General features: G+C 59.2%; 3 protein-coding genes across 4 annotated transcripts in view; 1 reads left to right on the forward strand and 2 right to left on the reverse strand.

Moving 5' to 3' along the window:
- The window catches only part of LOC109460627 (mesothelin), a 32,099-nt gene extending 12,364 nt beyond the window's left edge, over nucleotides 1-19,735 (reverse strand). Inside the window, exon 1 of one of the 2 annotated variants that reach the window (XM_074323089.2) lies at nucleotides 19,520-19,735. In XM_074323089.2, coding sequence (XP_074179190.2) covers nucleotides 19,520-19,735 — 216 coding nt within the window. Of the gene's footprint in view, nucleotides 1-7,287; nucleotides 8,060-19,519 lie in introns of those variants that run through there. The other variant, XM_088801369.1, reaches the window with a different exon arrangement.
- On the forward strand, nucleotides 8,181-16,424 carry CIAO3 (cytosolic iron-sulfur assembly component 3). The gene is made up of 11 exons (XM_019756203.3): nucleotides 8,181-8,331; nucleotides 9,558-9,653; nucleotides 11,198-11,341; nucleotides 11,667-11,799; nucleotides 12,403-12,537; nucleotides 12,815-12,933; nucleotides 13,116-13,245; nucleotides 13,950-14,022; nucleotides 14,496-14,633; nucleotides 15,151-15,308; nucleotides 15,472-16,424. Exons 1-11 carry the CDS (start codon nucleotides 8,266-8,268, stop codon nucleotides 15,708-15,710), a joined length of 1,431 nt encoding a protein of 476 aa, XP_019611762.3. The 5' UTR covers nucleotides 8,181-8,265; the 3' UTR covers nucleotides 15,711-16,424.
- On the reverse strand, nucleotides 16,914-19,479 carry HAGHL (hydroxyacylglutathione hydrolase like). Its single transcript, XM_088801500.1, is given in 7 exon segments — nucleotides 16,914-17,186; nucleotides 17,487-17,538; nucleotides 17,540-17,581; nucleotides 18,178-18,194; nucleotides 18,196-18,460; nucleotides 18,549-18,611; nucleotides 18,967-19,479. Coding segments are annotated over 7 exon segments (687 nt in total). The 5' UTR covers nucleotides 19,074-19,479; the 3' UTR covers nucleotides 16,914-17,045.
- Nucleotides 19,736-19,750: the final 15 nt, after the last annotated feature.

Raw genomic sequence — 19,750 nt, forward strand, 5'->3', positions numbered from 1 at the left:
TTGGCATTTTGCAGGACGCACTCAGGCGCACAGCTGGCCTCTTGCTCACCTCTCATCCCTTACACACCCTCACACAGGACCCCTATTTGACCTTGCTCGCTGTCAGGCTCCCTGTGGGATTCAAGGACCTGCCCTGAAGCTATTGTTGGTCATTTTACTCTGAATGAACAAAACAACTTTGGGTTTGTTTATTCTACACAATTTTTTTAAACGTTTTTTCTTTTATTTTCACATGGCTAAACCTGTTCCTCATCAGGATACTTCCAGTCACATCTAAGAAGTTAAATAAATAGTCACTTCTGGCTTTGCTGGTTGGATTGCTGATGTGGACGCATAATGTGATATTCTCTGTGAGGCCTAGTGCAGCCAGCCAGCTCCCCTCGCAGGACTGTGTTCCCAGATGACAGGAGCTGTGCCCTGAACTCAATAGATTGGTTCCTGCTCTGATTTCTGAAAAAAAAATCTGTCCCCCAATGTGGGCAAAATAGAAAAGGAGACCAGAGTCCAGGCCTGGAGCCTGGAACAGACCTGTCATTGGGTCTCATGACAGGTCTCTGTTCCAGATTGCCTCTTCCAGGAGGCCTTCCTTGGTTGGCCCAGTCTTACTGACTCTGGGAAGTTAGCCCCTCTCCCCTCCTTCCAGAAGGGTGCACCATCATCCTGGAGGCTGTGTTCCATTGATGGTGCCAGATTCCACCTCACCTTGGCCACCGATGACCTCAGGGGCAGGTTCTGAGGGCTGCTGACCCTCTTCCTGGCCTCTGTGACCCCTGCCCTGTTCACAACTGCTCCCAGCTGGAAACCATGTGCATACCCCCTACCCCCCAACAGGTGTGGGGCTATGCGCAGAGCTGGGACTCCTTCATCCAAGGGTGGGGGACCCAGGCCAGGTTCCAGGATAGGGGTTGTGGGCTAGGACCCAGGGTGGACACAGGCCAGCCAGAAGCAGCCCTGCAGCCTGCGTGCCCACCTGCCTGCTGCTGCCGCTGCCCAAGACCTGGGCCCATTGGAGTCTGTGAGCGTCCCCGCAGAACCCCTGATGCTGGGGTGGCCCCTGGCCTCCTGAACCCTCATCCAACCATCCCCTCAACATGGCTGTCCTGGACGTGGCCTTCCGTACCTTCTCAGAGGAGCCGAGGAAGCTCATGCACAGCTGGATCCGGGGCCCCGGAACCCCCCGCAACATGGCGTGGCAGTGTCAGGGAATGGGCACCATCATGGGGCTGCCCCCAACCCAGCTGGCTGCACAGGCTGTGCATCCAGATGCGCTACCCCAGGAGGGGCTGCCCCACCCCGATGCTCCCCAATGCCCTGGCCTGTCTCCCAGGCTCGCTGGTGCGTGAGTGGCTGGCCTGATTCTGGGGTGGGCAGGGAGGGTTGCCATTCGCCCAGCTGACCCCTGTTCCACAGGCCCAGCTGCCCAGAGCTGCCCCAGCGGCCTCCTCCTGGACCTGTCCCCACGCCCTGGGCCTGGCTCCCAGGCAGCACCACCAGGACATCTTGCTCTAGTTCTATGCTTGCCTGCGGCCCTTCCTGCTGCCTGTGGAAAGCGCCATCCTGGCAGGATCCCAGCGGATATCTGTGACACCTTCTCGCAGACGAAGGAGTTGGCAGGGATGGGAGGGCGGCTCTGGTGCTAGGCCTGGGGGTGCCTGTGTGATGACCCCACCCACGTGCCCTGACCTCAGAGTGAGGGGCTGCAGAAACTTCCTGACCTACAAGGCATCTGGGGGTGAGGGCAGCGGGCAGGGCCACCCTAAGCCCGACCCCCCATCCCACCACCGTCGCTGGGAGCAGCAGATGGGCCGGGCTCAGGGGCAGTCCTCGTTAGGATCAGAAGTCAGGCTTGGACCCAGAAGGCCCCGCCCTAGGGCCCAGGTTTGGGCCCCGACGGGTGTGAACCACATGTGGGCGGAGAAGGCCCCTGAGTGCCCTCACTCTCACACATGTCCCCGTGAGCAGGGGCACAAACTCCCCACTGTGGCTGGATGCGGGCCTGGGAAACAGCGTCTTCGCCAACCACGCACCTGCTGCCCTGGCACCTGAGGCTCAGTGGTGTGAGCAACGGGAGGAGACAGCTAGGGGAGGGGACAGAGAAGGGAGGGGGAATTCGCGGGAGTGGGTGCCTTGGGGTGGGACAGGTGGCTACTGGGAGCACAGATGCCAGGCGTCAGGGTGGGGGGGCCAGGCTGATGGGGCAGTACCTGCCCCCAGGCCCAGGTCCTGGATAGATTCGTGCCAGCCCAGCTGGCCGCCTTCCCCGTTTCCTCAGGCACCATTACCTGGAGCTGTACATGGCCAGGCCTGGACTAGCGCCCCACGGAGCAGCCCAGTGGGCTCGGGACTGGCCCCCGGCGTCTGGGGCGGTCTGAGGCTGCTTTGGCCAAGGCACCTGGGGTGGCCCGCCCAGCCCGTCTCCCCATGACCCCAGGCTTGGCCGGGGCCTGCCTGGCACTACAACCCGATGTGGCTGGTCCTTCTTAAGCCCCTTGATGTCTATGATGACCTTATCACTCCCCAGGACAAATTCCAGGTGCCCAGGCCTTGGCCCAGACTGGCCCTGGTGGCCGTGAGAGGGTAAGTTTGCTTCTCCAGTGTCTTCTGGCTCCCAGCACGCTCCCACCTCCAAGAATTCATGTCACTCACACACACACACACACACACACACACACACACACACACACACGCCTGTCCCACCTTGACCACCTCCTGCGGTCAGGGTGGCCTCTGGGAGCAGCAGCCCAGGTTAGGGTGCCGAAGACCCCAGGGCTGACACTGGAGGTGCGTCAGAACTGCCCGGGCGGGGGTGGCCCCAGGTCACCAACTCCACGCCCACCACAGAAGGGAAACTGAGGCCAGAGACAGAGAGATCCAGGATCTCAGTGAATTTGGGGCCGGAGCGGAGGAGGACACGACCCCCGGCACACACAGTGGCTTCCTACTCCCCCCGCCCACACCAAGGCCGTGGCTGCCTCCTCTAGAGATGCCAGAGCCCCCGCATGAGAAACACCTCCTCTTATGCAGGGTGCAGGGGACCCCCTACTCCCAGCTGCTGTAGCTGAGCTGGGTGTTGGGGGCCAGCCCCAAAGGAGACTGTCAGGGGTAGAGCGAAGGGAGGCTGGGGTGGGGTCTCTGGGGGAGCGCCCACAATCTCACAAATGGCGAGCTCCCCAGGCTGGACTGCTGGGGGCCCAAATGCAGTTTCCGGGGTGACTCTCCCACGGTCAGCAGGCCAGGCCTGACTTTCACAAACCAGTAAAAATATACAGAGAAAACCAGCCGGGCTGCCAGTGGCTGCGTGGCTCCCAGGCCCTGGAGCTGGGGGCTCCCAAGGGATCCCCCGTCCCACCCAGCCACCCACTGCTATGCCACAAGGCACATGCTTCCCAGATGCCCAGATGGCCCCCTTGATGACGTGAGGGGCTGAGTACAAAGTACGAGTGCGGAGCCACTTCAGGGGCCCCTGGCCATGGTGCTCTAATGTGGCGGCCATGGCCATGACGCTCTAACACGGCAGGCGAGGGGACACGCAGAATACCAGCTGCAAACCGGCTGCCACGCACCCCAGACAGGAAGGTTAGCAGGCCCCCTGCGGAGAGTCGCCCTGCACGAGCCTGCTGCTTTGCAACTGGTGCTTGGGCCTGACCAGCCTCATGCCGCTCTCCCAAGAAAGCAGAGCAGGCAGCCTGGATGCCCAGTGACAGAGGGTGGAACTGCTGTGCCCCCATGCCCTCCTGGCTCTCTCCCTCCAGCACATGGTCAGACCAAGGAGGGGGCTTCTCCTCTCCGCCTGCCCGTTGGTGCTGCTTGGTCCACTGTCCCCACAGACTTGTGGCCTCTGGCTCCCCTAGTCGAGCCTCCAGGGGCTGGGGCAGGGCCAACCTTGCATGCCTGTGGCCAGGTGTGCAGTGTACCTGTCCTTCCAAGGATCTCAGGTGTTCTACTGCATAGCGAGGCCCGCTCCATGACCAGCTCTTTCTGCTGCTTCCTGCAGCCCCACCGGGACTGGAGCAGCGGGAGGACCCCTGAAGGGTCCCCAGAGCCCTTTCTGACCCTCCTCCTCACCCAGACCCTGGCCTGGTGCCTTTGGAGCAGCAGTCACAGCAGACCTCCTCATTAGTGGCTAATTGTGCCCTGGGCCCGGCCTCCCAGGACTGCTGCCACATCACACCTGTTGACAAGATGTGGCGGCCCCTGTGGGAAGGTGCCGCGTGTTGATTACGGCACTAATGATGTGCTCATTGCCCTCAGTAATTCCCTTCAACACATAAAACACCAACCCAGGGATGCAAGTCTTGCTTCTGCAAGTCCCAGGATGCCCCGTGGGGCTCGGGGCCAAATAGCCACCAGTGACTGTTTTCCTACAAAAGACTGCTTTCTCTCTCAAATTCTGAGGAGCAGGCACCAGAACGCACACACGTGGGGGCCCTTTCTCACCCCTCCCCCTGCACCCCAGCACTCAGGGCCTGGAGAACCCTCGGAGAGGTGGGGAAGGGTCTGTAGGGACAGGCTTGGAGACGGTCCACCCAGACAGGGAGAGGCACCCATGACTGGCAGGGATCAGACTGATCAATCCAGAACCTTCCAAGCATGAAGACCCCTACATGGTAAGGAGAAGCCGAGCTGGCTGTCCACACAAACAAACTAAATAATCCCTGGTTTACAAACAGCATGGGGGCGGGGGCGGAAGGCCAGAGCCACTTGGTTGGATAAGAGGCCGGCCCTGTACGCAGATGGTTGCCTGAGCCAGGCCACTGGGAAACCCATCCTTTGTTCCATGACCAGGCAGGGGCTTGTGGATCCAGCCCCCACCCCACTCCTCCCACCTGGCAGTTCCTGGGCCCCCAAACTTAGTATGTGCAGCTCTCAGGAGGTGATCCCGCAGTGCTGGGGGCAGCAGCAGGAAGCCCCCTCCCCTGTGGTCGCTGGCCGCCCCTCCCCACCCCGCCCTGCCTCACACGGTTGTCTTGGTGGGTCTTGTGGACGGAACCAGGGAGGCATGTCAGCCATGCGGGGCAGGGAGGAGCGAACCCCACTTCTGTCCAATTTCTTTGGGGGCCTTAACCCTCAATACATTGGAGAATTCAATAACCATTTTGAAATCACATGTTTAGGAAACATTTCATTTACTTTGGAAAAGACAAAATACCTTTGACTTGTCCCCACCCTGGGTTGTTTCAGTCCCACTGCACACAGGCTGACTGCCCTGCACAGACACCCGCTGTGCTGCCCGGCTCTGCAGCACAGCCCATGAGGCTCTCAGCCTGGGCGTGTCCCAGGCTGTGTCCCCTCCACCCCACCTGTCCCCCGAGGGCGGGCCCATCCCCTGGGTAGGTGGGTACAACCTGGTGAGACAAATCCCATTATGCACCGGTCCTCTGACGCCTGAGGGTCCCACAGAAACCGGGACATGTGGCTGTGGTGGGCTGACTGGTGGCAACCCCTAACCCCCAATGGTATGTTCAACCAGAACCTGTGAATGGAACCTTATTTGGAAAAAGAATTTTTGCAGCTATAACTAAGGATCTCTAGATGAGATCATCCTGGATTACAGTGGGCCCTAAATCCAATAACAAGTGTCCTTAGAAGAGAAGAGACAGAAGATACACAGGAGTCATGTGACCATGGAGGCAGAGGCTGGAGGGATGCTGCCCCAAGCCTAGGACCACCTGGAGCCCCCCAGACTGGACACGGCAGAAGGGTCCTCCCCCAGAGCTGTAGGAGGGGACACAAGCCTGTGTCCACCTTGATTTCTGACTAATGGTCTCCAGAACTGAGAGAATAAATTTCTGTTGTTTTAAACCCGCATGCAGTGTGTGGTCCTTTGTTACAGCAGCCGCAAGACACTAACGCAAGGCCAATCCTTCAGAGGCTAAAACTGACACCCACCCGCGGGAGGAGACAGGCAACCCTACAAACTCGGAAACCATGCCTGCTCCCATCCAATGATCAGGTGATCGGCTTTGGGCAAAGGGGGTCCTGTGGGCACATCTAGAGCAGAGGCTAAGTTTCGCACCTATTCCAGCTCAGGGAAAGGGGTGCACACACACAGTCACGGTGTCACAGCAGCTGCACAGGCCAGCCAGCCGGGCCACAGGACCCATGGCCCCTCCACATGTCCTCAGCTGACCCACGAGTTGCTCCCACACACATACATGTGCAAACTCTGGTATTGCACATGGGACGTGCACGGTAAATACTTGCTAATGATGATGATGAAACAATTTGCAAAATATGAGAGCAGACACACCGGAGGTGAGGCATCATGTTGGCACTAGAGCCCAAGGGTCTCTAGGGACATAGTCACCCAGGCACTCCTACAGGGACCACAGGACCAATGGTTCAAACCTGGGCAGACCTAGACGTACTTTACTGCCTGGCCTCTCGGGGCCACCTTGGGGCAGCCAGGTTGAGCGGCAGCCTCTAGCCCCCTCGTTTTATAAATAGTTTTACTGAGATATCAGTTCACACATAGCATACAATTTTCCCATTTAAAAACTGAAACCTGGGCCGGCCCGGTGGCTCAGGTGGTTGGAACGCGGTGTTCCTAAGCCGCGGTCACAGGTTCGATTCTCACATGGGCCAGTGAGCTGCGGCCTCTACAGCTAAGATTGTGAACAACGGCTCTCCCTGGAGCTGGGCTGCTGAGAGCAGCTGGAGGTTGGCGTGAGCTGCCGTGTGCTGCTGAGTGCTGCCACAGGCTGCTGTGTGCAGCCATGGGCTACCATGTGCTGCTGTGAGTGCCTGGCAGCTGGCAAGAGCTGCCGTGAGCTGCTGTGAGTGGCCGACCGTCTCAGCCGGGGGGAGCGCAAGGCAAGTCTCATAACACCAGCATGGGCCAGGGAGCTGTGTCCTACACAACTAGGCTGAGAAACAACAGCTTGAACAGGAGTGGGGGCAGGGGCGGTGGAAGAAAGAGGGGGGACAGATTGAAACCTGTCCTGCATATCTATATGTCAAACACCCTCCTTCCAGTATTGGGAGAACCCTCCCCCATGCCCCCAAAATGGGGACCATCCTTTGCCCCCCAGCCTCAGCCAAAGCCCCCTCCACTATAAATTCTCTTCATCACCCCAACCTAACTGACCCTTATCCTGCCCCCAATCCCAACAGCACTTGTTACTCTCACAAATTTTTAGCAAACCTACTCTGAGGCATTGCAGTGAAGCTGTTTATCTTGTGCTCATTTCGTTATAAATAGTGGGACTGTTCAGATTTCACGCATCACGTCTCAGACCTTGGTCTGGCATGGCCAGGACGGGGGACAGGTGCGGCCGGGAAGCCTACCTGGGGCAGCTGCTGGGAAAGAAGATCCTGTCCTTGCAGCCAAGAGGTGCAGCTTCAGGGGCTTGAGTAGGTGGCACCAGCGGGTGGTCTCAGGTCCCTGGACCACGCAGTAAACCCTCACGCAGGTGTGGGTGTGGGAGTCCATGTCTGGGAACCCCAAGAAGGGCAGGCTCCCGGCTGGGCTGTGCTCTCGGGCACGTGGGATTACTGCATATGCTCTGGGGCTGAGCCTTTCCGGGCACCTACAGAGCTAGGCCCAGGGACCGGCCAGACTCGACCACTGGAGTTTTCTGAAAAGCCCCAACAAAAAGTGATAATTTAATGTATATCTGGACTTGACACGTTTTATAAACGGTTCAAGAATTGAATCCGACAGCAGCAGTCCTGTTTCAGGTTTTAAAATCGTATAGGAAAATGGAGTTTTCTGAGGCTGGTCTCCGAAATAAAAGAGGGTGTGGTGGGGCGTGAGAGGAGCTCCGTGGGCTCCCTCCCAGAACCCAAGGCTCTGCCCTGAGCTCGGGGGTTGTGAGGACCGCTCCCTATCTCTGTCCCTTTCATTTTCTTCACTCTGCAGCAGAAACTGTTGCCTTTGTGTGCCCGGCGCCATTCTGGGGTCTTGGGCTGCGTCTGGAACCGAGTAAAGCAAGGCTGCTGCTCTGCGAGGTCCCGGGGCGGGGACCCCAGGGCCACACCTGGCCGACAGGTGAGCACTGGGTTAATGAGAGTGATGTCACTCGTGTCCACGCGGCCCCTGAGCCCGCGCCCAGGAGACCAAGAAGCTCCAGAGCGGGAGTTCGGTCCGCTCCCCCGCGGGACGGGGCCCGCCAGCAGGGGGCGCGCGCCCTCCACACACTCGGTCGCAGGGCCAGACACGCATGCGCCGCGTGGGGGCGCTTTCCGGCAGTGTGGCGGAACAACCCATCATTTTGCGACGTTTGGTGACTCCCAAGCCCAGCGTCCGGCGGCAGTGTGGCCGCAATGGCGTCGCCCTTCAGCGGCGCGCTGCAGCTGACGGACCTAGATGACTTCATCGGGCCGTCTCAGGTGGGCTAGCTCGGGTGGGCTAGCTCGGGTGGGCGGTCGCCTTGCGCGGTAGGGGGGGAATCCCCTTCCAGCTCAGTTTCTCTCCCTGAGAAATGGGATCGGAACCCAGGGACCCCGGCCTGCGCCCCCGGGGTCGCTGGCGCTCTAGACGTCTCTCCACCGACGAAGAAACTGAAGCCAGGGAGGGCAGTGCCCCCACCGGGTTACTGTGCCCAAGGTCAAGTCCAAGGGTTTGGGCCCGGGGGCTCTCCTCCCACACAGCCCAATAAGGCAAGTAGGAGCTGGTTGTCACGTTGCCCTCAGGGCGACCGGGTGAGGGGAGTGCCGTTTATCGCTTCACAGATGGGTACACGGAAGCCGGAGGGTGCCAGGCAGTTGCCACCAGAGTCACCCAGCTGGGGGGAGGTGGGCTCAGGATTGGGGCCAGGAAGTTCCTGCCAAGCTCCTACGAGCCACAGTTTCTTCTTTGTAAACAGGTGGGATATCCCACCCCAGTTACTAGAGCAAAGGAGCTGGACCGCTAGAATCTCACGAGTGACTGCCCAGTAAATGTCAGGGTGTGTGGTCGTCATCGGAGGGCACTCTGGGAAGGGGACGGAGCTTGTCCCTAAAGGGGACAGGACAGCTACACTTGACAGACAGCCTTGCCCTTATCCAGTACCTGCCTATCAGTTGCCACCAGCTGTGCAGGCTCAGGGCTGGGAGGGTCATAGCTGAGTCCCCGGATGGGGGGCACCCCCACCCCCACGCAGGGGTGAGCTCAGACAGACCTCAGCCCCGCCTTTCTCAAAATGATCATGTTTGGGAAGGCCACGGCCAATAAGGTTCTCCTAGTGGTGAGGAGGCAGACGGCAAGAACTCAGGGAGGAAGGGAGAGGAATGAACTTTTTTCTGGGACACTGGGCAGGAAGGTGACCTCCAAGCAATGCGTTCCTGCCCACTCCTTGGCTTGCTGTCAATAGCCAATGTAACACTGGCCACTGGCTCTCCCAGAGTGGCCACATTCCTAGTTTACTCTGAGAAGGATAAAGGTCAGAGTTGGCCATGTCTGTTGACAGGCCAGCATGTAGGCCTGGTTAGCACCACCTTCATCTGACTATGACCTGCAGCGTGACCCTCAATGCCAGCAGGGTGTTCAAACGTGTGCCTGGTGCGCCAGCAGACCACCCCTCTTCTTCAGGAGCCTCTGTCCACTCAGGCCAGGTTTGGGGTCTCTTCTGGTACAGGAATGCATCAAGCCCATAAAGGTGGATAAGACGCTGGGAAGCGGAGTGGCCAAGATCCACATTGAAGATGACGGGAGTTACTTCCAAGTCAGTCAGGTAGGTTCAAGCTTGGATGATCTGAGACACGTCCCACCGCTCCACCCAATCATGAGTGCAGTGACCATGAGCCCTCCCACAGCTCACCAGTCCTTTTTCACAGGTCCAGTTCTCTGACAGTCAGGGCGCCTGAGAGAGCAGGGATGGCAGGGGGGCCGCAGCAGACACAGGCTGAACATGGAGCTTGATTTGTTCTGTACTGGGGACTCCTTTTGCGGAGATGGTGGTTCCCATCTTCCTCTCCCTCCCTCTGTCTCTCTGTCTCTCTGTGTGTTCTAATTACGTAAGATTTTCCATTTCAGACCCCTTGTTCTTCTTAGTGAACAGATACTTCTTGTATAATTAAGCAATGATAAGTTCCTGGTCTAACGGTGTTAAATTCACTCTGCCCGTCTGCCGTTTGGACTCTCAAGAACGTCTGTGCCAGCCCTTGGACCGCAGGCACTGGGTGCATCCAGCCCAGGAACCCCTTCCAAGGAGGAAGAGGAGCCCCAGGGAGACTCCTGGTGGGGATGGACAGCAAATAACGATTTACAGGGAGAAAGCCGACTATTCACTTGGTGCAGGATGGGGAGCCAGCAGCACATCAGGGCTCCCGCCTGAGCCTGGCGCAGCATGGGGACCAGGTCCTTTTTAAGGAAGGGACACCTCAGGACAGGTCCCACAAATGAAGGGACCCATCAAGGTTGGGATGCCAGTGTGCTCCACTGTCCAGAGCAGCAGTGCTTGATTTGGAGGGAAGTTGGGAAGCTCATCAGACTATTGTTTGATACAGCATTGCATCCCAGGCCTTTAGGCCAATCGGACTCTAAAAGTCCACCTGGAGCTCAGATGGTGGCTTTGGTGCAAAGCGCAGGCCTAGTGAGGTTAGCTGGAAGGGAGTTCTCGTCTCCTCGGCCCTCTGGTCGTATTCTCAGCCCCTGCAGCTCACCTGGCCTTGGCTCAGACCAGTCCTGCGTTTGCAGAGGGAGTGAAGGGGCTCGGCTAGAAGCATCTGTATCTAAGAAGAGTCGCTGAGTGTCAGCCTGGAGGCTCGACTTGTACACCAAGTTCTGTGTCTGTTTGGCCTTGTTGCTGACTTGTTGCTGCTTATTGCATCTCTCCCAACTCCTGTGGGTGCTGGAGCTAAGCGGGCAAAGCCCAGGGGGCACAGGCTCCACCATCTCCTCCCTCTGTCCTCACCTGTCCCTCTCCTTCCTTCATCCTCGCCCTTGCCTTTCTCTTCCTCCTCCTTTTAGAGCCTGGCCTTTGGAATTTTCCTGCCCTCACAGCCCCACGATTGTGACCTCTCCGGGACCTCTGTGGAGAGTCACAAGCCTCCAGCCGAGTTTTTACCCAAGTTAGAACTTGATGGTGCTATTTAAATGTAGAACACGTACAAGTATTTCTGTAGTAAATAACTTAAACACTTAGTGGCCTATAAAGCCAGCCAGCTACCGTGTTGGTTATTGGTGTTGTGAGTGAGAATCAAAGTGTCCTTATCCTGAGCGTTCTGTGTCCTCGTGCAGAGAGGCCCTTTGCTTACTGGGTTCTCGTGCTTCTAGGACGGAGGGACACGGAAGCTAGAGAAGGCCAAGATCTCACTGGATGACTGCCTGGCGTGCAGTGGCTGTGTCACCTCAGCCGAGACTGTGCTTATCACTCAGCAGAGCCACGAGGAGCTACGGAAGGTTCTAGATGCCAATAAGGTAAGTGGTGGGTGGCCTCTGAGACTGCTGTAACCCAACATGAGCCCCAGCGTCCTTCGTTCATTCATGCTGTCAAGGGCAGCTCCTCTCCCGGTGACTTTTGCCCTGTGTCTCTAGGGACCTCCACATTTTTAAGTCTTGTCAGTGGCATCTCGGAGACTCACTTGTCCATATTTCGACAATGAAGTATCAGGCCCTACGCTTTGGGTTCTATGTATATAACAATGACACACCCTGACAGAGCGAGGGCTGCTCCCACCAGGTCTAGCCCACCGGGGGTCTCTATAAAATGTGCCACGTGAGCGGTGTGGTCCTTGTTTTGCAGACACTGGCGCCTGGTCAGCAGAGGCTGATTGTCATTTCGGTCTCACCCCAATCCAGAGCATCGCTGGCTGTGAGATTTCAGCTGAATCCTACAGATACTGCCAGGAAGTTAACTGCATTCTTTAAAAAACTAGGTAGGCGGGGAACCTTGGGTGCTGCGCGTGATAGCTTGGAACAGAGGGGCGTTGGTGGCGGGGCGGGGGCTCTTCACGCCTCCGAGTCACTAAACTTAAACACATCCGGAACTCTATTCTGAGTTTGACTTCAGCTTGAAGTTTTTGCTTAAGGATTGAGAGCAGTGCCTTTTAAGAGCAAACCATCTGAATCCTGACATTGCACTCCCCCGGGTCTATAATTCACCCACTCTTTGTGTTGTTTTTGAATGACTATTATCAAGACACATTTCCCAGGTCTGTGCTGGGTCTGGCTCAGAGCAAATGGCCACATGCTGTGTGCCGGGAGTGGGGCTGGGAGGATGTGGGGTGAGCCGGGGGCAGGCCGATGTCCTGGGCACCATGGGAGCTGCTGGATGCAGACAAAAGAAGCTGGTGGTCACATGCAAGCTGCCCAGGTGGCAACATAGGCCATCCACAACCCCAGCGCATCCTGTGACCCCAGAACTGCACGCTTCCTGTGGCCACTGTGGGAGGCAGAGCCCCTGTTCTTGGGAGCCTGGCTGGCATTGCCTTCCACTGCGGCCATGGTCTGTGGGGCTCAGAGCCGTGCTTGCCTTGCAGGGGCGCACTATGTGTTCGATACCGCCTTCTCAAGGAACTTCAGTCTCCTGGAGAGCCAGCGAGAGTTCGTGCGGCGATTCCGGGCACAGGCCGACTCCAAACAGGCCTTGCCTGTGCTGACTTCCGCCTGCCCAGGTGCGCTCACACTGCAGACATGAGATCAGCTCGACGTGGGTAGTGGGAATGGGTGGTGGGGGGGCTGAGCGCTCAGCTGGAACAGGCTAGAGACGCAGGCGCTGCCCTGAGATTCACCTGTAGTCACTTCCTGTGGATGCTAGAAACATGTGATGGTGACATTCTTTAATGGGATGGCACTCCTTGTACAAGCGGGTCCACCCCCAGAATGTCATGTCGCTGCCAAGCTGGTGAGAGGCGGCTTCCGAGCCTCTTCCTTTGATCTGTGTCGGCACAGGCTGGATCTGCTATGCCGAGAAGACCCACGGGAACAGCATCCTCCCCTACGTCAGCACAGCCCGGTCCCCACAGCAGGTCATGGGCTCCCTGGTCAAGGACTTCTTTGCCCGGCAGCAGGTAACGGGGACCGCCCAGCCATGAATGATTCCGTGTCACTGTCTTGAAAGAGGACCCAAGGCCTGCAGGGCGTGGTCGTGCCCTGGCCACCGTGTTGCGATATCACCCCACCTCCCCCTAACAGGACCCCTTTACTGCTGGGGTACGGCAGTGACTCCATGTTTCCATGTCTCTCCGTGCAGTGTGTGACCCCTGACAAGATCTACCACGTGACAGTGATGCCCTGCTACGACAAAAAGCTGGAAGCGTCCAGACCCGACTTTTTCAGCCAGGAGCACCAGACACGCGACGTGGATTGTGTTGTCACGACAGGTTTGGGTCCCGCCACCCTGAGCCCCCACACCTCCTGGTGTGGTCCTCAAGCCCAGGGCATAGGCTGGCATCACCCAGGTCCTGCCCACAGGCTCTGCTGGAGCTGCCATCCCCTGTGCAGGGAGCCCCAGGGCCTGGCAGGAGGCAGGGACCTTCCCTCAGAGCCAGGTCAGCGTGTGCAGCTGTCCCATCGTCTCAGGGACCTGTAGCAGACGAGTCCCTCAGTGTTTGTTCTAAAACAGTCTGCACAAGAAGGCTGGAGAGGCTTGTCCGCCACCCTGGCGCAGTGGGTCACCCCATTTCTGAGTTGAGCAGCCGCACAGAGTCTCCAAATGCTTAAAAGACAGGAAAATGAACGCCTGGGCACCTGGACAGTCAGGGGAAGGTCTCCCTGCACAAACACGTGCCCAGATGTGACAGGCGCACTGCTGGGGGAGTGCCCAGGGGCTGGCATGTGCGAGCCCCACCACCTCACTGGGAGGGTGGGTGCCCTCCTGGGGCAGCCGGGCGGCTCTCCTGAGGGTCTTCAGAAATGGAGTCCCCGCCCTCACCCCTGTGGCCGGGTTCACCCTCCACCCACAAGCCAGGGGGTGGACACCCAGGCCCCGTGTGCCAAATTACAGGTTGCTAGGGAAACCAATGATGGGTGTTCCTTGGTGTTCTGTGTTTTTACTGATAAGCTCTGTGCTGTGGTTCCATCGTAGGAGAAGTCTTAAAATTGCTGGAAGAAGAAGGGGTCTCGCTATCGGAACTGGAGCCAGCCCCCCTGGATAGTCTGTAAGTCGCCACCTGCCGTCGTAGAAGGGACAAACATACATCCAGTGTTGGAGCGCTGTCCACATTAGGGGTTGCAGGTGTCCTGGGAGGCAGCAGAAGGACAGTGGCAGCGGGCAGTGTCCCTTCCTTCCTCTTCCCACCATGGCTTCCTTCTGGTTGGTTCTGTGCCTGGCCCGATGTCTGTCTCGGAGTCCACAGAGGTGGTCCAGTTCATGAGATGGCCAGTGGACAGTTAACTGGTGGTCATCAGAGCTGACCCTAACTTGATACAGGTCTGAGCTCCCAGAATAGGTGTCTCGATGGAGGGGACAGTGCTCCCCCCACCCCGCGAGAGACCTCCTGACACCAACAAAGCCCCCAGGAGTCCACGACTTGTTCCCACTAAGAAAGCAAACCCCTCAACCATGAGAGATGGAAGTCACCCGGAAGCCTGGGCAGACAGCAGCCCTCTGAGGCCTTGCCCTCCTCCCCAGGTGCAGCAGCGTGTCTGCCCAGGAGCCCATCAGCCATCGAGGTGGGGGCTCGGGGGGCTACCTGGAGCACGTGTTCCGGCATGCAGCCCGGGAGCTCTTTGGAATCCACGTGGATGAGATCACCTACAAACCTCTGAGGTCAGTGGCAAGGGCTGCAGTCGGGGCCGTCTTGGCCCTAGGTCCCCTCGCTGAGGTGGGCTCCGTGGAAGATGGTGAGCTGGGTTTGGCACAGACCCTGCGGCATATGGCAGGAGCTGGCCCTCGCCTCCAGCTCACGTAAATGGGCCACAGCTCTCTGGGCCTTGGTTTCCCCATTGTAGGGGTCAGTATCCCCTGCCCACACCACGGCAGTCCACAGCCCCCGGAAGCTGGTGGTGACAGGGTGGCGTGTCCAGCACAGGATGTGTCCTGACGGGACATCCCATCCCACAGAGGGAGGGTGGTGCTTTGTGTCTGATATCACACCGCATGGCCATCCTGGGAAGTGTGTTCCCATTCTACAGATCAGGAAACCGAGGCTGGGGGTGGGGTCACCTGGCGACTCGTGGAGTAAGCTTTCTGTCGTCCCCCTCCATCACTGTCCCCCACCGGGAGCAGGTGAGGTTGGCAACCGCATCTGTGGGAATGGGGACATGCGGTCTCTTCCCGCCTCCAGGAACAAGGATTTCCAGGAGGTGATGCTGGAGAGTGAGGGCCGAGTCCTGCTGCACTTCGCCGTGGCTTACGGTTTCCGCAACATCCAGAACCTGGTGCAGAAGCTCAAGCGAGGGCGCTGCCCATACCATTATGTGGAGGTCATGGCCTGCCCCGCAGGTAGCTGCGCAGGCCCCCTGCAGGCTGCACGGGGGCCCTTCTGGCACCACTGCTGCAGGCAGCATCCCACAGGGCAGGAGGGGCTGGAGTGGGGCCTTTACCCCTGGCGTGTGAACACCCCCGTGACTGTGCCCTCGCCCTTGCTCATCCTGCTCTGCCCCAGGTTGCCTGAACGGGGGAGGCCAGCTCAAGGCCCCTGATGCGCCCGACAAGCAGCTTCTCCAGGACGTTGAGAGGCTGTACGGCATGGTCAGGACAGAGGCTCCAGAGGACGTGCCTGGCGTCCAGGAGCTGTACGGGCACTGGCTGCACGGCGAGGGCTCCACGCAGGCTGACCGCTTACTGCACACGAGCTACCACGCAGTAGAGAAAGCCAGCTCCGGCCTCAGCATCAGGTGGTAGGAGGGCCCACGGCAGCCAGGGGAGGCTGTGCCAGGTCTCCAGGAAGGAAGTCACCCCAAAATGCTGGGTGAGCAGTGAGGACGCACAGGAACCCGCATGGAGCTGGGACTCGGGACCCACAGACAGCCTGCACTTCACCTGGACTCGCCAGCACAGGAGGCCAGAGGTTCCACAGGGTTCTAGAACCTCTCCACACACCCATGTCCGTGAGCAGTGCCCTGGCTCCTCCTGGTTGTGGTGGTCCAAGCGGGTGAGGCTGTTAGCCAGTCTCACGAGGAGCTTAAGGCAGAGCAAAAGTAGGGTTCCTCTCCCCCATTTCTAGAGTTACCCCGGAAGCTGGAATGGGCCAGACCTGCTGGGCTGGTCAAGCTTACAGCCCAACATGGGGAACCGAATTGCACTTGGCAGCAGAGGAAAGGGGCCCCCAGCCCACGACACCCCATGCTGGGGAAGTGGTGCCACTCCACCTGGAACTGGGTTTTCATTTTAACAAAGCTGAGGCCTCCAGGGCCCGAGAACCTGTGTTCTCGGGCCAAGTTCCAGATGGGAAGAAGGCCCTGTCGGTGCCAGGCCTCCGTTATCTCTCCAGCTGAGTACTGTCTCCAGCACTGGATGCCCACTTACCGGGGTGGGAGAGGGAGAGGGGACAGACCCGGCTTGGCCTGTCAGGCCCCACCGAGCTCCACTTCTAATAAAGGGACCTTCTTCTGGAAACAGCGTCTCTCCAAGAGTTTCTGCCAGCATTGAAAAAAGGCCTTTCAAAGCTTTATTCAAAGTTCAAAAGTCCTGTCCTCATTAGGCTGTTTCCCACTCAGGTGTCAGAGCTCAAGTGTGCCCCAGAGAGGGGCCCTCGTGCCCACTACCAGGAAGTACTGGCGTGTCCACCCTCTAAGGCTGGGCAGTGGAAGGGGCTGTGGAAGGCTCCAGAGGCAATTCTCCTATGGGCCCAGTCACCCCCAGGGTTGAGGAAGGGGGCAACATGCTGCCTGGCCCCTGGGCGGGTCCATGAGACTCAGTTCAGTTAGGGTGTGCTCAGGAGCCCCCCCCCGCCCCCCCGCAGGGCCAGGAGTGCCCAGGCCTGTGGCTGCAGTGGCTCGGCCATCCGCTCAGAGCACCTCCAGGACCTTCACTGGAGCCACCTTCCTGATAAACTTGCACACAGACTCCTAGCAGCTTCTCCACTGTGCCAGTCAGCCTAATTACCGGTCCCCCGGCACCTCTCTGTATCCCAGTGACTGCCAGGGAGGCACCACCAACAGCAAGCTGGCCCCGAGCCAGCCGGTTCTAAAGTGCAGTCCATGGGGAGAACACAGAGCCCCCCCAAGACGCACTGGCTCAGGCCCTGCCATATGCTCCCAGCCTGCCCCACAGGAAGGCCCAGGACGCCAGGTAGGACACCACCCCCAGGAAGGGGTTGTAGAGGAGCTCCTGAGCCAGAGTGGATCGCACTGTGGGCATGGCTTCCTCCTCCCTCTTCTGGAATAACCACAGGGTCTTGTTACACCTTGTCTGAGCCCCAGCCTGAGGGCCAGAACAGAGGAGGGGCTGCCCTGCCTGGTCTGGCCCCAGTCTGGACCCTGAAGGCAGCCATTCACGAGTCAGTCCGACAGGCTGCCCCATTCCCGGTCCAAGGCCACTAACCCTCCCCTCACCAGTGGGAGTCTCAGCCTGGCAGCACACCCCAGGCTAGGCCAGGTCTGATCACCCTGAACCAGTCATGGCTGACTGCCCCTGCAGTGCTGCTCCAGCCCTCATCATTGAGAAAACCAGCCGCACCTTGGCCCATGACAACTTGGCCCTCACATGGTTATTGCAGGGCTCTACTTTGCACAAACTCAAGGTCACCCAGTGTGTGCTCATGGCCAGAATACCTTCTGGAGAAAGGAGGCACTTAGGTTACACAGCACTGCCACAGGGACAGATGGGGGAGGCACTCACCCCACCTGGCCTGGACCTTCCCCCAACCCCAGCACCCTCCCGTGTTCCCCCTTACCATGCTCAGTCTGCCCTGTCCTGGCATAAAGAGGGTGTACAGCCTGTGGGTTGTGCGGGGAGGCTGGACCCAGAGGGAGGGGAAGGGATAGGCAGCTCACTGTCAACAGGCAAGGCGCCCAAGGTCTCTACCAGGCACTGGTATATCTACAAAATAAGACCTAGACCGACAATCAGCTCTAATGCATCTTTTGGAGCAAAAATTAATATAAGACACGGTCTTATAGTAAAATAAGTAAATATAGTAAAATAAGACTGAGTCTTACATTAATTATTGCTCCAAAAGACACATTTGAGCTGATTGTCTGGCTAGGTCTTATTTTCAGGGAAATGGTATCTGCTGAGCTGTGCTCTCCAGGTGCCAACTGAAGCCGCCAGGATAGCGCGTCCCCTGGGGAGGAGGGCGAATCAGAGATGAGGTGGTGGGTCACAGGGACTTAGGGAGGGTGGGCTCGCGGCAGCGGTATCCAAAAACAAGGCAGGTGGATCAGACACACTTGTCTTCCCAGAGGAAGTAGCTCATGTGGCTGCAGGTGTGGCCGGGCATCAGGAAGCAGCACACGTGGATGGCCCCAAACTGCGGCGGAGGGGCAGGTGGGCGTGTGAGGCGGGCGGACAGGGCGCCCTTGGGCCCTGCCTGTCGCGGGCTCACCCAAAGCTTCTTGCAGGGCGCCTGTGTGTGGGTTAGCGTGCATAGGCACTCGTCCGCTCCCAGCACCACCAGCCCCGGCCGCGGACGTGCCAGTTCGGCGTTGTCCCTGCAGGTGGGCGGGAGCAAGATCACACCCGGTCCAGGTGGCGTAGGGGCAATGCCCCCCGAGCTTCAGCCTGCCCAACTGTCCTCACCAGTGGTGGTGCATGGTCAGTACCATGGTCAGTGACCCTCCCTCCCGGCCTACGATCTCCAGGGAGTTACGGAAAAGCGGACGGTCCAGTGTCCCCCCTCCCCATATCAGGGCGCCAGGTCTGGCGAGCACAGCGCGTCGGGCAGGCCAGGACCAGGCGGGGGGTAGAGGAGATTCAGCAATTAGTGAGCGCGCCGAGTATGTACGGAACAGTTAGGCACCAGAGGAAAAGAAACGAGGAGTCAGAGGCAATCCTAATCCCAGGGGAGACCCCAGATCTAATCAAGGAACTCTGAACGCCAAACCACCAGAGATTAGAAAACAGGAAGGGTCTGCTCCAACCAGGGTGGTCGGGAGCCTCTCGGAAGGGGGACTGGCAGGCCGCTGGCCAAGATTACCTCGGCCCACAGCCTGCCCTCACCCTCTTGGGCATGGCCATGTCCACGGGCACAGCCTCTCGCGTGTGCTCCTCGATGACCAGACACACATAGTTGTTCTCAAGCACAGGGATGACCCTGACCTCCATGGTCGCAGAGCTCAACCACCCCGAGCCTCCCCCAAAACAGGCCCCCAGCCTTCCGAGTCCCTTCCTGAGAGTGGGGCTTCCCTCTCCAGACCCGAGGCAAGACTGTGAACGGGAGGGATCAGCTCCACACACTGGGGGGCCAGAAAAGAAGCCCCGCTTTCTGCTCCAGGAACAGCCGGGTGGAATGCCTCGCTCCAGGTTCAAGCTGACCCGCCGCTGAGGACGCCAGGCCCCGCCCCTCCTACGCCACTCTACGCGTTTCCTGTAGGCCACGCCTCCTCCCAAGCTCCGCCCTCAGCTCAAACAGCCGTCCTGATAGGTCACGCCTTCTTCAGTGGGCCCCGCCACTATCCGGGCCCTCCCCACCAACCCCCCGCCTCCCAGGCACCTCCTGCCAAAGCACACCTCCGGCCCCCGACAGTCTCCTTCCCGGGCCGCCTACTTACCTGCACGGGTTGCACCAGCCGGCTACGAGAACGGCCTGAAGGACGCCGGACAGAGGCGGACTTAGGGCGCTGGTCTTGGGACCTGGACAGAGCCTGGCGCTCAGCCCCGCCCGGAACCTGCGCGCGGCGGGGACCCAAGCCCACCCCTGGGAGCGCGCGTGCGCTGGCGGGAGCCCACGCTTGCCCGGTGGGGGCCGCACGCAGATCCATTCCCATCCCGCCCCGCGCTAT

The sequence above is a fragment of the Rhinolophus sinicus genome, chromosome 10, assembly GCF_057876585.1.
Source record: "Rhinolophus sinicus isolate RSI-liver-muscle chromosome 10, RSI-T2T, whole genome shotgun sequence".
Classification (NCBI taxonomy): Eukaryota; Metazoa; Chordata; class Mammalia; order Chiroptera; family Rhinolophidae; genus Rhinolophus; species Rhinolophus sinicus.

What these genes read in the sequence shown, in the direction of transcription:
- CIAO3 (XM_019756203.3), top strand. Translation starts at nt 8,266, where the DNA reads ATGGCGTCGCCCTTCAGCGGCGCGCTGCAGCTGACGGACCTAGATGAC. An exon ending in TGCATTCTTTAAAAAACTAG is followed by an intron (nt 11,800 to 12,402) that starts GTAGGCGGGGAA and finishes CTTGCCTTGCAG; the next exon opens with GGGCGCACTATGTGTTCGAT. An exon ending in ATCACCTACAAACCTCTGAG is followed by an intron (nt 14,634 to 15,150) that starts GTCAGTGGCAAG and finishes TCCCGCCTCCAG; the next exon opens with GAACAAGGATTTCCAGGAGG.